Source organism: Platalea leucorodia (assembly GCF_965183815.1).
Source record: "Platalea leucorodia genome assembly, chromosome: 5".
Taxonomy (NCBI): Eukaryota; Metazoa; Chordata; class Aves; order Pelecaniformes; family Threskiornithidae; genus Platalea; species Platalea leucorodia.
In genome coordinates, this window is record NC_138827.1 from 58,941,137 (window position 1) to 58,955,704 (window position 14,568).

The following is a 14,568-nucleotide window of genomic DNA, read 5'->3' on the forward strand; positions in this document are numbered from 1 at the left end:
ATCATGCAACTTTTTGAAAGTAAATCTAAAATAAATTTCACTGCATCGGTCACACAGATGGCATTCTTGGGTTTTGGCATATTATGTGAGAAATTACGCTTGCTTTCCAAATTTTTACGGTTTTGCACTTTGTTAGAGTTATTCTTGCTATATTTTATTCTTAGTGCTTTGTGTCTCAGTCATTTTAGTAAAAGTATCTGAAGAAAGCAGCTTATGTTTTGGTAGCTGAAACTGGTGTGCATGTGCAAGCTGCAGTAATGTCATGGCTCTGTGATTGCTGGCACAAGATCCGTGCTCTGCCAGGTCACCCAAAACAGTGAAGTTCTGCCCTAAGCTGATCTGTGACCACACTACTGCTGAATTTTCCTCGGGACAGGATTTATCTTGGTCTTCAATCCATCTGAACCCTTGATGGGACATTGATTTTGGGCCTGTCATAAAATGTCCCCAATTAGTTGTACGAGTCAGATGAATATCGGTGATAAATGTACAGCCTTCCCTTGGTGACTTGGGCAACGCCAGCCCTTTCCTCCTGTGGGGATGTTTGTAGGGGCCTCCTCCACGCAACAGAGAGGCCTGAGGGTGCTGGTTAGGGTAGATATTAACCGCGTGCTCTAGGGAGAGGGGACTGTGACAAGGGGGCAATGTGGCCCAAACGCTGTCACAAGACATCCGTGGTGGGCTCACCCTGGCCAGCAGTCAAACACCCACCCAGCCTCTCGATCACTGCCCTCTCACGGGGAATGGGGAGAAAATGGAAGGAGGGCGAGAAGACTTGTGGGTAGACAAATGCCATAACCTCAAACGTCCTCTCTTCCTTTCCCTGGGCTCCTGTTGCTGAGCACAACGCTTATGGTGTGGGATATCCCTTGGTCACTGTTGCTCAGCTGTCCCGGCTGTGTCCCCTCCCAGTCTCAGAATTAGAAACCATCTTTGCATGGACATGTGTCTGGGGAACCCCTGGAATTACATGACCCCATTGCACAGCCTTGTATTGTAGAGTGAAGTGGCTCCCTGCTTCTCCTCCGTGGTCTTCTCCTCCAGCTCTGTGGGAAGGAGGGGGCAGCTGGGCTCAAGTTCATTTTTTTTTGAGGCTGTATATTTCACCAGGAGTGAGAGCTCAAACAGTCCGTGTCTCAATTACCTTTTTAATTGCTCAGTTACCAATTCCCAACTACTAGTTGTGCCCCTTGTATCGGCACTGTTGTCGTGCAGCCAGGCGGTTATGGGAGGATCCTCAACTCTCGGTGCTTGGGATGCGTTGAAAGTGGTTTTTCTGCTTTTCCGTACCACAGTAACTATTCTGTGGGAGGAAGACAGCAGCAAGCATTTGCAAGGCTTGGCTGCTATCTGCCTCTGCTGGTGAGACCTCAAGAGCTTCAGAGGGATTGCTGGGGCTTTTTTTGCTGAGTGTTTTGTTAGAGGGATATAACATTTTGACCTGTCTTTCTGAATTCTTCGTGCAGCTGACCTTTTTTTTTTCTGTGTGTCATAAAGACAGTTCTCTGTATAGAAAACAGCCAAAGTATTTTTTTAATTCTATTGTATGGAATGATTTAATACCAAGAACTACACTTCTAAAAGCATTATACTGCTGATAAGCTTTACAGTGGTTTAAGAATTTAAACTTCTTTATTCCCTAGTCTTACCTTTCCTGTTGTTGGCTTAATATGCTTCCATAACATGTTGCTGTTTTAATAAATCAATGCCTTTCAGATTTCTAAAGTCGCTGTGAATATCTGCATAGGTGGCCAGAAGGTACATGCTGGAAGCCTGGGGTTCAGGAAAAAAGCACAATCTTTGGAGCTCCGGCTTTAATAACTCTTCCTGAAGGAGCAATTTTTCCCTGCAGGTTTTCAATTTTTACCTTGTCTGAACTCCAACTTGAAGAACTCACAAGAACTATAGATCATACTGGTACAGGGAGGGTATGGCTGAGTGAAGCTTTTGCTTTAAAGAAAGTATCAGAAACCATTTTTTTTTAAAGAAGCAAACAAAAAAAAGCAGCCTTGTTTGGGTTCTGCAAGATCACTTGCTAGATTATTTGTGATTTTAATTGCATCTTCTTTGTGAAATTTTGTTTTGCAGGTACAGATGTGAAAGATGCCCTGGTAATAAGTGTTTCTACAGGAACAAAATGCATCAATGGTGAATACATGAGTGATCGTGGTCTTGCATTGAATGATTGCCATGCAGAAATTATATCTCGCCGGTGCCTGCTTAAATTTCTGTATACACAACTTGAGCTTTATCTAAGGTAAGCTGGAGGGAAAAGGAAGATGAGCTGATCACACGGAGCTGAAAAGGTGTCTGTGTAAAACATCTCTCTTAATTATTTCAATGTGAAACACTTGTCCTGTTGCATTAGGGTGTATAATTTAGAGCTCAGGCCCTTTGCCCTAAAGTTTGATTTTAACAAAACATGTATTCAGTTAGGTGTCAATCATGAGAGGAGAGGACAGAAAAAATAATTGGGAATAAGTTTGTAAAGTGTAAACATGTAAATCAAAATAATCTCAAGTGGGCTAAAAGGTGGTGATTTTTCATTTGTTGCTAAGTGCCTGAAAGCTCTTGACATCTGGGGATGTCAAGGAGTCTCTATTTCTTATCTCAATAGTCTTTTAATTTTGTTGATTATAATAACTGTTAGTTTTAGGCTATAAAATTTCCAGACATCCTGTGTTTGTTTTTAATGCCTATTAAGACTGCCCAGCTTATGGTTATTTACGTGTTAATGTCAGTTTTGACTCTAGCTTTATTCTCTGTTTCAGCAATAAAGAAGATCAACAAAAATCCATTTTTATGAAATCGGAGCGAGGCGGGTTTAAGCTGAAGGAGAACGTGCAGTTTCATCTCTATATCAGCACATCTCCTTGTGGCGATGCTAGGATTTTCTCACCACATGAAGCAGCACAAGAGGGTATGACAGCAGTCCTACTCAAGCAAGGGTGTTTAAAGTATTCTTTGAGCATGTACAAGTGGCACAGTTAAAATGTAGGTGTCTTCTTTCCTTTTAGTGTAGATGTGTGTTAGACAAAGATCTCTTCAAAAAAAATCTGAGCTGTTCTTCCTGTGTGGTAGAAGTTAAGTATAGACTGATCCACCATGTGGTCTTGAAGAGGCTGAATGCTAGCCGAGATAAGCCAGTGAGTCAGCAAGTATTTGTACAGAACTAACCGAACCGTTTCACTGTTTCCATCTTTTAACAGTGGTTGTCTGCCTGCCCCTTTATTGATCTGTCCATTAACTTCATTCTAATGCTGTAACACGCAGAACAGAATTGAAGAGCTACCTGCTGCATACTGCTCCTTCGTGGAAAGCTTGGTTTAATTGCAAGTGTGTTTTAGAAGACAGTATTTGTGAGAGATGTCTGATGCTGTAGCTAATTTGCAAGGAACAATAGAAATCGTTATGCAAGCCAGCAGTTAACGCAGGCAAATACATTTAATCGACTCTTCTTATTTAATGCTATCTGTAAAATGCTTTGAGAATGTTTCTCAGCTGATTGTAAGTGATTTTTGTCATTTAGATCAAGGGGACAGGCATCCAAACCGCAAAGCGAGAGGACAGCTACGGACAAAAATAGAATCTGGGGAAGGGACCATCCCTGTGCGCTCCACTACCACTATCCAGACATGGGATGGCGTATTGCAAGGAGAAAGGCTACTTACCATGTCGTGCAGTGACAAGATAGCGAGGTGAGATATGGAATGATGGGTTTCCTTGCTATTGCTTTTTATTGCTGAACAGGAAAGGAGGGTTGCATGATACCTGCAGTGAACGTGCACGTTATTGATTGGCTTATTTCATTGCTTAGATGTAGCATGGGGGTGGCTGTAACTCCAGTGATAAAGCTCTGATTCTTCACCTGCAATTGGTGTCAGACCTTCTGCTGGCTTCAGAGGCAAGGTGAAATCATATCTATCATTCCAGCCACTTTAAGTCATGACAGCTTGGTTTTGTATTTATATCACTGGAAAATAGCAGAGGAATGCTTTTTTTTTTTTTCCCCCTAAAGTAGTATAGCATTAGCAAAACAGTGCAATAAATATATTACATTAGTTATATTTGGATAACTTCCTCTGATGTTATACATCCTTGCCCCATCATTGGAAATGTTCAGAGTCAGGTTGGATGGGACTTTGAGCAACCTGATCTAGTGCAGGTGTCCCTGCCCATGGCAGGGGGGTTGGACTAGATGATCTTCAAAGGTCCCTTCCAACCCAAACCAGTCTGTGATTCTATGATATCGAAGATAAATACATTTTCCATGGATAGGTTTACATTTGTATTATTTTATACAGGGAATATGTGTTGAGTTAAAAAAAATCTTAATTGGTGGGCACTTTTAATTTTTAACTTTAAAATTATTTTAAATTTAGTTTAAATATTTTTTCTGTAATTAAATATTTTGTTTCCAATACTAGCTTTTAGTTATATTTTATTCGATTCCTTCTTTGTTACCCTTTTTGACAAAGATTGAAAGATTTTTTTTGTTTAAAATCATAAATGGACAAATGATTACCACCCAAAAAAATTTAGCAGCAGTATCAGAATTATGAGAGAGTTGCAACATAATTTTTTGAAATGACTCTGTGTGTTTGCAGCCTCTGTGTTCTTGCAAAATAGATGAGAAATGCCAAGTTTTTCAGCTGATGATATTTTAGTTATTTTTTAATTAAATAGCTCTGCTGTTTTGTCAAGTCACAGTTAGCCTGATTTAAAAATTAAGTGTATTAAGTTGGAACTACTCTTGTGAACTGTGTATGCCAAATCAAAAATACAGGAGGAAGGTTATCTAATCGCTTTGTTCCTCTAGTCTTGTCTCAAGTAATCAGCATCTCTACTAAAGGAAGACATTTTACTTCAGGTTAAATCCGCCTAACATAAATGGATAGGGCCTTTCAGAAGCTAGAACAGTGGGTTGTTGAAAGGTAATTCTACAAAGATTACATTTCGGTTTCTTTTATAATATTTTCAGTAAAATTCACCAAATAAATTCCCCAGCTTCATGCCAGGGACTTCTCCCAACCACCCGACACAGTAATTGCGCCACATTCATTTGACTTCTTTTATCACATCGTCATTGCTGTTAGTGCAAATAAAAAAATGAAAACAGTTGTTGAGCTAGAACACATTTGACTGTTTTGTTGACTTTGTGTGATGCAGAACAGAATCCATCTCTCGCTTGCGTAGCTAGCTGTCACCTCTCCTTGGGGCTAATGGGAATAATTTTGTTTATGCCAGTGAAGAAAGCAAATAGAACCCCTTGACCCAGAACAAAGACTGTATGATGGGTAAGGAGGCCCAAATTTTCATATTCTCTCTTTTTTTTTTTTTTTTTTTTTTTTTTTACATTTCCCTGACACTTATGACCGTGTTTAGTCCATTTACATTTGAAAGAACGCATTGCTGTGTAGTGTCCAGCAGTCAGTCCTCCAGTATGCCTGAGCCCTGTGAATTTCCACTGAGCTTTCCCAAAGGTTCACAGTCCCAGCCTGGAAAAGACATGGATAAATTCGGGTTGCAGGATTGCACAAGGAGGAAAACTCCCTGTATCTGAACAGCCCCATCTGTGTGGATTATATGTATAATCCAAGCTGTTATTTCTAGCCTCTGAGCGCTTTGTTGCAGTGTGCTGTCTAGCACCCTCCTGAGCCTGGTAGGAACATCCAATAAGTATTGTGAGAAACATGGAAGGGCCATGAACATAATCCCATTTGGGTCAGAAGCATTAGAACAGGAATATCCTAGTGTGTTAGTGCCTGGTGGCACTGCAGTTGTTAGGGTGTTTTTTGTGACCAGAGTAGCTGTTTTGGGACATTAATATACATGCATTTGTTTTAAATGTATCCTAACCTTGTTTCATGGTACTTCATGATGTCTGGGTTTGTCATTCTCCTTTTGATGTGTTTTTCCACCCACATTCATTTTAAGTTTTTTGGCTTCATATAATTACTTAACTTCTCATGAAACATTCCAGTTGTGGCTAATGTCTTGCTGAGAAGAACAAAATTTTTTTGCACCCTGTTTCATTGGTAGGAAGGCTGTAGGAACTGAGAAGAGCTTTAACATTAGGTCGAGTTGTTAAAGGGGAAGTGATTGGTGCTCTTCTACTCTAAAGAAGGGAAAATATTATTTCTGATAATCTTTCATGTGAAAGAACATCATGTGCCCGTGCACTAGCCTCATTTTGGCTTATTCAGGGTGGGAAATCAGAATGAAAGTTTGCAACTCAATCTTTCTCTTTATTTCCCCAATGGCTTTGTCTTCTTGACCCTACCACCTAGTTTTTTGGGACTGATGAAGTTGCACAAACACATCTTAAAATCCTATTGCATGCTCACTAAAGGCTGCATGTTCTGCAGCTATGTCCATGCCCATCCATGAGTTTGAGAGTTATTTCTAAGTGGCAAGCTCCATGACAGAGCCATGTGATTTCTGAACAGATTTCTGAACAGAAAGAGCAGTTCTCACCAGTTCTTAACCCAAGTGACAGTGGCCGATGTGAATGTATTCACTTTGATATGTGGTGGCTGTGTGACACCTAGGTAAAAAACCTGGGGAAAAGTGGTAGGAAACCACTACCCAAGATGTAGCATCTAAATAACCAGATGTAGCATGATGTAACCTCTCAAACCAGTGACCTGAGTGTTGACCCAGGCTCACTGGTATGCAGCAAATCCAGGCAACACCAGAAAACCTGGGACAAGCTGTGTGGTTGCCAGCCTAGGTACAGCTACAAGGGAAAACAGATTCTCTTGTCTGTAATTGCAAATCTTACCTCAGGATAGATAAAAAGATGTTTGCGAGAAGTGCTACTGTCAAAGACCATGGACTTCTTCCACTTACTGATTGATAGTGTGGGCCGCTGACCGAGCCACTTCATGTAAAAGAAGCTCTGGCTCCACTCCACGTAAAGATGTTGCTGCCTGTTTATGCTGTGGCTCATGAAAGGCACGGGCTGGTCATAGAGATTCAGTTAATCTCTTAAGGGAACAAAGAGAAATTGGATTTAAAATCAGAAAAGAAACCAGATTGCAGTTAGCTGAATGAAGTCAGCTCTGCCCATTCGTTCTGCCAGGTGATGAGATTAAAGCCCAGCTAGATGTGTGTCCACAGCAAGCAGATCATGACCTGCCCAGTGTGGGTCTGAGTTGAAGTTGAGCAGCAGAAGTGTCCCTGCACATGAATGATGAACCGCAGTGAACATGGTTGCAAAGACAGGCAAGTGCTTGTCACTGAGCTACAGAGGTGAAGGCCACCACAGGGCTCTTCTGCAAGCATCCTTGGGGATGCTGCCAGGCTCAAACTTGGCAGGCTGATCACAGCAGTCTTGGAAACCAGAAATATGCCGGAAAACCCACGGGCGCAGCTACTGCAAACACAAGCGCCTTCTGTTCAGAGCTAGCGGGAGCCCCTGGATCTGCAGCTTCCAGCGTCTTCGTGGTAAGAAGCAAGTTGCCCCACATCTTGGATGCACAGTGGTCATGGGGAGCTCTTCGTTCATGTTGCAATTCAAAAGACCTTGAAACCTTGTTGGTGTCGTGGTAAGCCAAGCCTCCCTTTGAGATTACTCCCTGAGACAGCTGCCGTCTGAGCTGTGCGCCTCTGTCACGGAGGAGGGAAGGAGATGCATGTGAGGAGGCAAAATGCTTTCTGGGGATAGTCTGACATCTTCTCACCCATTGACACCTTCTCTCCCTTGCCATCAGTTGCAAGTAAAATATTGACATAAACAAAATGCCTACTAAATAATTTTCCTGTATTCATAGTCATTGATGTTTATAAATGATATTGATAAGAGCAGCACTTTGAATTGTAAACATGTTCTTGTCAGGTTTTGCAGTCTATCATAAATATAACTTCATTTTTTCAACAGTAAACTCTCATTATGGTAGTTGAAGGAGACTATTCATTTTCCTATGATGAATTCTGACACCAGTTCCACATGCACACCATTTTAAATGCAACACATAGTGACTGACCTCCTCCATACTACTGTCTGCATAAAAATTATTGAGAGTGATACTAAGACATTTGATATTAGCGTCAAGCTCCATTGCTTACTGCTGTTAGGCTCCCCTCATTTCTATGTTTTCTCTAAAATAGTGCGAATAACAGAATTTCTATGCAGTTTGGGTTTGGAAAGTTCAGAGGAGAGTTTTTACCTGAAGCATGTATTTTCAACCTGGTTTTTTTTGCAAGAGGTGCACTAGCACACCCTGTGAAAGTGTTGCTGCAGAGTTAAATTGTACTTACCTTTTCATGTATCAAGAGTTGTGAAATCAGCTGTGTGTCATGAAGAAATCAATAGACCTTTTAGGAACCCACTGTAGATACCCTTGCCTCTGAGCACACAGTAGTCTAAAGCAGAAGTGTAACAACACAGCAAGGAAGAGAGGAATCCTCTTGATTTGGTGTCGGTCTCTGGTTTCTCTGCCCTCTTTTTTTAATGCAGTCTGATTGAGAACAGCAGAAAGGTTGAGAAAATGCATCCATGCTCCAGATTGTTAACAATAGTGGTGAATACAGAATAAGGAAATCAGTGAGTATGATAAATTTGTAAAATTCAGATTTCCCCAGTGCAGTGCTTGTCTATAAAACCTCAGGTGAGCACACTACACACACTACACAGAGAATACTCTCTGTGTAAATAGTCAGGAGTTGAACACAATTCATGTGCACAGATCTGCAAAGGCCACCATGGGGGTCTGTAATGGTGGTGAGATGTCGTGGTTTGAAAGAGCATTTCTCTGGATGCTCAGGCACAAGATTACTTCATAGATGAGGTAGAGGACATGGCAAAATCTTGGTGACAGGGAAAATCAGGTCTTTTAGTCTCACTGTAGCTAAGTGTGCATGGAGAACTGTGAACTGTAAAGCAAAGTGGGGATACAAGGCCCCCCAAGCTATACTCCCAGGGAAACATCTCAGCAGCGTTTCTGAATTGAAGTAGTTTTTGGTTCACACCTGAAATTTTTAGATGGCTGAATTTTTCATGCTAAACAAAAATACTCAGTGGAAAGCAGAGTTTTTGTATAAGAAAAAGACTTCATCAAAAAAAGATGATCTGCTGGTACAACTGATGGAAGTTCTCAATAAACAAACCTGATACCAAATGAGAGCACTGTATGTAATTATGTATTATTTCTTCCTCATAGCAAACAGTGAATATATGAATTTATGAAATAATAATGAGTTTAGAGAGGAATAATAAGAGGTTACTAAAAGGATACATGTTATATGTCGGTTAGACCAGATGTAATTTGTTGCTTCTCAGACAGTTTGCTCCATCTTGCATCATTATGCTCAGCAGAGTGGCCCCTCCAAAATCAATAAGAATACCTGCAGGAAAAAGCATCATTTGTCCAGTGCCTATTTCCTTTCTAAAAGCAAGCTAACTTTCAGATGGGTTTGGGAGTGTGCTTTCGGTAGTGTATTCTCTGATGGAGAATGTGTTTTAGGAGACTCCCAGCACCTGTGCCCAGGTGCTGCATCCCTCCTGTGTGCTGCATCTCCCTGCCTCTCAGTGGTGGTCCCACAGTTGTTTGTGGAGCTGTGCTGTAAACCAGACTAGAGAAACTGCCTCTTAAAAATACAAGGCCAGGGTTTGGTTTTATTTTTAAAAAACTTGAATCATGTCACTGATCTGACTTTATGGAAACCCATATGAGCAATAAAATTAGTAGGCTGAGGAGGATCAAGGTGGTGATAGGCAGAGTCCTTTTCAGTCAGGCTTAGTGCTGGGGAAATGATGGGGTGCAACTTCACACTTTATAGCAGCAGCAAATTACAGCATTCTTTGACTGTCGTCCTCCTTATATTTTTTAACTGTTTGGAGCTGCTCAGTGGCCAGATAGTCAGATAAAGTTATCATTTCTTTTTATCCTTGTCCCAGAAAAGCAACAGTAGCTCATACATGTAGTGATGGGAACACTGAACCTCCTAATCCAGGTGCCATTGCAGTGTGTTGGGCCATTGTGGTGTGTTGGCTGGCCTGTCTAGGGAAAAAGGAGAGCTGTGGTTTTGATTTGCAGCTTTTGTTTCCCTTCTCATGCTTAAGTACTTTTCTAATTATTGCTAGAAGAGCTTTAGAAATTTTGCTGCCTTGTGAAACATGGTAGGGCTTAAACATCACCTCAATGAGCCCCTGGTAAAGAGTGAACCAAACTGCTTGGTGACTCTGAATGATCTTCTGTCTCACAAAAGGCAGCTCAGCAGTGAAAGGCCAGTTCAAGATGAGTAAATAAGCCATTGTTTGAACTTTCTGGCATCACATCAGGTTGCATTTCCTTGTGCCGTGCATCACTGGCAGAACTGCAGAGTTGAAGCTGAAAGAGTATTGCACGCTGCTGAACACGCAGCTGGCATTCGGCTGCAGGTTTCCTCATCCACACCAGGTTCTCCAGCTTCCCTGGCATTAGACGGCTGACTCATTGATGGAGAGCTGTTCAGCCCAACAACTATGGTGGTACTCAGCTGCTGAGTAAATCACCATTAACTGTAATGAGATCTAGGCACGCAGCTCAAATCAAGGCACCTGCATGGAAGCACTGGCAGTCTGGACCTAAATCCTGTGGCTCGTGCTTTGTGTCAATATAAAAGCTTGTATTTTAAATTTATTTTGAAGTTTTATAAAGGTTGTGACAGAAAATTCTTGTAGTTACTTAAAACCAGAACACTCAGAATATGTAAAATACTGTCATAAGAGGCATTGGTTTTATGCTCAGCTGAGACAAGCATCTCACATTTTTCCAGTGAGTTTTATGTTGGAGGGTGTCTCCCTGCCTGCTGAGGTGTTCTTCCCCTTTGGCAAATCTCTTGTCTACATGCTCTACTTTAAGCATTTCAGTATCGCCATTGATGTGATGCAGCATTCCTGTATTCTACTTACTCTTGTGCTTTAGTGCTTTTCTCTCTTGCAAACATGGTGCCATTTTCCTGCTTTAATAGTGGAAAAACATACTGCATGGGTCCGGTTTGCTCTGTGATCTGCGCAGTAATACTGGACCCAAGATCAGGTCATTTTACGTGGGAGCTTTGCATTTTTGCCCATGGCCGGTGTAGGAAAGATTTAAACTGGTGAATTAGTGATGGGAGAGTTGTCTTCCATTTGCACTTTCTTGAGCCATCAAGTGCTCCTAAATGAGTACTGTGCTGTGGCCAGGGTCTATGTCTGCTCTACTGCAGTGTGGAAAGGTTCATTTCTGTGTTATGTATAATCTACATCTGAGCCTTGGAAGGTTTGAGTTTGTAACCTAGATTTAAGTCACTTCAGTTACTTAACCCTTTTCTGATACTATTTGTAATGTGAAGAAAAAATCCTTTGCTTAATTGTTTCACTGGAAAGGCAACGCTGACTTTATTATAAAGATTTCTGTAATAAATGTTGCGCTTTCTGCTCTGCGCCTCACACACTGTTTGTAGTGAAATACAGAATTTGACCCATTAACTTCAAAAGAAGTTGTGGTTTCAGTAAACTTAGTACTTAGATTGACAGTGTTTGTTGGCATGCATTCTGACAATTCGTGCTTGTAAAAGGGAAGGATGAGGCAGTTTTACCATTTCAGGAGGCAATGCCTGTGGCCTTTTGAAAACTGATGCGTGGTATTGGTGTAGCTTCTTCTCAGTTTATATCTATAAAGGTTGTTTTTAGTGTACGTGCTAATGGAAGTGAGAAATTACTGTTTGACAGAAAGAAGTACAGTATAAAAAAGGAACAACAAGAAAGTCTCTGTGCAGTCCTTCCTTTTGACTCTGTTACAATCTGCAGAACTTCATTTGGGTTTCGTGTTTATCTCTGCATTACTGGCAGTTTCTCATACAAGTATATGTTTCAGTAGAAAAGTATATTTTCTTTTATTATAACAATTGAAATTTAAAGCTGGTTTTATAAACTTAAACACCATCCAATCCTGCCTAATCAATATTAAGAACTTGAGGCTTTGGTTGTATGAACGGTTTCTGCAGCAAGCCAGCTGCTTCGAATCCAGTGCTCATGAGCATGTACCGCAGTGGTAAACGTGATGCAGCACACCCCAGCAAAAAAGCAGGCGTGTGGGCAGTCACAGAGTAGCTCTTGTAATACCAGTTCATACAGTTCACCTTGCAGAAGCTTGTTCAGGTGTCCATACTCCTCCTCTTCTTTTAATCAAAAGAAGTTGAGCAAGACAAACTTCAGCTTTCATTTTCTGTGCTGGAGAAGGTCCGCAAGTGTGGGAAGAAGCAGCAAAACACAAGCTCTGGAAATACTGAAGACTGAAGCAAGGAAAAGGGTCTGGCAAAGGTTTTATTTAGGGAGCTAGGGCCTGACAGAGGAATGTTTTGGCCTTTTTTAAAATGTCCATCTGTCACTCAAGTACTAGTCATGAAAAGTAAAATGTGATGTGCCTAACTGACGGAAGCTCTGTTTGTGTGCCTGAAAGTTTCAGATACAATTGTAAGATTCCAGTTTGCAATGCTTAGTCTTGAATTCTTTTGAGATGTTTCTTCCATAATATTATCTGTGTCTGTAGCAGTCCATATGCTTCTCTATGCCTGATGTAGGTAATACTGCAAATAACAAGAAAATACTATTGTGATTCATTTGGCACTTGAAATACCTCTCTGCTTACAAAATTCTAGTCATGGCAAGGTCCTTAGAAAGGCATCTAGGCCCTGGGAAGCAATAATTTTCACTTCATATCTTTACTCTGATGTTTGGTGGCTGATTGCATTTTCAGTGTTCTTCAAAATATGCCTTTATTCAATGTAAAATATGCCTTATTTTTTATTAGCACAGTATTTTTACTCATTCATTAGGACCAGCTTTTTTAATGACAGGTGAGTAAGCTAATGCACATTGCCTCCATTTTCATTCTCAGTAAAGAGAAATTGTTTCCTTGGATTGCAATTTTTGGTTTACTCTTTTTTTTAAACATTTTGCAAGTCTTGTAGCCAATATGTGTAGTTCAGTTTTTGCAGTAGTGAAGCAGTTGTGCTCTATAGTTTCTAGCCTGAAATGATGATGATGTGTACCCATGCCATCCCGGCACAAGCTGCAAGAAACACTGTTAGCAACATCTGAGTTCCCTGTTTTCCTAGGGGAACCTTGCAACCTGGTTTAGGATGGGCCTTTTAATAAGGACATATTAAAATGCTATATAAGCATGAGAGCTTCAGTTGTGCTCATCTGTTTTATTCAAGCATGAAAAGAAACTTTCCTGCTACTTGTGTCTGGGTGTTGCAGCTGTACTCAAGTATGCTATTTTAATAGTGCCAAGGTGTTTGCAAGTATACCTCAGAGACAAGGACAGTCAGAAAACTCTGCAGGAGACTTTGAGGTTTTAAAAAATACTTTGTATGGCTGTTACATACAAATTGAGAGCCAAAACGTGATCAAATGAACATAGGTACAAAAAAACATCGGTATTTTGCTCCTATGCATGCTATATCCCTGCCACCGGACCTGATCCAGTGTAGGTCACAGTGGTGCGGATACGGATTTATGGTTGCAGTTTATGAAGCAGCTAAAGTGAGCAAAGAGTATATGTACTCTTTGCATATTTTCAGTTTTCAGATTCAGTTTTCTCCCCGCTCGTGGATATTGCAAGCAACTGCATATGTCCTTTCTGGCAGCAGGATGTGGACAGTTTGGCTAGGGTGTGAAGGACAAGCTTTCCCTTATGGTGATGAGGTGCTGAGGTCTTGCAGACACAATCCTTCTTGTGTTCTGGGAAGGATGGTTTGCCCACTGCCAGGTGTCTTTTGGAGGCATCAGCTACTGTTTCTGACTGAGGATCTCACAGTTTGGCTTTCTCTGATTGAATGATCCTGCCCATCTCTGGCATTAGGGTGCTGGAAAGGCATCAGCAGACATGTTAGTGGGGAAGTAAAGTTATGGAGTCTGCTCCTGAAATGGATGCTGACAGTAGACCTGTTGCTATAGGTCAGGATATACTCAGGATTTCATTGAGCATCCCATAAGCTGATCTCTGAAATTCTGGCAGGTGTCACAGCTATGCTACCACAGTCATGTGCTGGTCAAGAGGAAGGGTTGAAAGTCTGGTCCATTGTGATTGACTGCTATTATGTCTGGCAGATGTTAATTGTTCCATTAAAAAGAAAGTGTTTTTTTTGTTTTTTTGTTTTGTTTTTCCCTCCCTCTTAGGTGGAACGTATTGGGTATTCAAGGAGCCTTACTTAGCCTCTTTGTGGAGCCAATTTACTTCTCTAGCATCATCTTGGGGAGTTTATATCATGGGGATCATCTATCCAGAGCCGTATACCAGAGGATAGCAGAGATAGAAGATCTACCACCTCTTTATACACTCAACAGACCTTTACTTAGTGGCAAGTATCTAATGGAGAAGGCCGTGCCGGTAACTAAGTCTGTTCCAGTAGCAATGTGATTTTGCAGTTCTCAAAACTTTGCAAATTATGTACTGTGAGTAAACTGCTTTCTGGTTACAACAGAGAAGTTATGGTCTAAACCTAATATAGATATTCAGTCAGAAATACCATATCAAGGACCCTTTGTGAGTTAAAAGGTGGAGAGAACTGGGGTATGAAACTTTGGATGCTGTT

General features: G+C 41.1%; 1 protein-coding gene across 5 annotated transcripts in view; it reads left to right on the top strand.

The window, feature by feature from the left end:
- The window catches only part of ADARB1 (adenosine deaminase RNA specific B1), a 90,956-nt gene that overhangs the window by 61,326 nt on the left and 15,062 nt on the right, over positions 1 to 14,568 (top strand). For all 5 annotated transcript variants that reach the window (XR_014228400.1, XM_082314272.1, XM_082314270.1 and 2 more), the window contains 4 exons: positions 2,089 to 2,257; positions 2,772 to 2,920; positions 3,530 to 3,698; positions 14,153 to 14,334. Coding sequence is in view for 4 of the 5 variants with exons in the window: in XM_082314272.1 (XP_082170398.1) it covers positions 2,089 to 2,257; positions 2,772 to 2,920; positions 3,530 to 3,698; positions 14,153 to 14,334 (669 nt within the window). In the remaining variant the exon portion in view is untranslated. The remainder of the gene's footprint in view (positions 1 to 2,088; positions 2,258 to 2,771; positions 2,921 to 3,529; positions 3,699 to 14,152; positions 14,335 to 14,568) is intronic.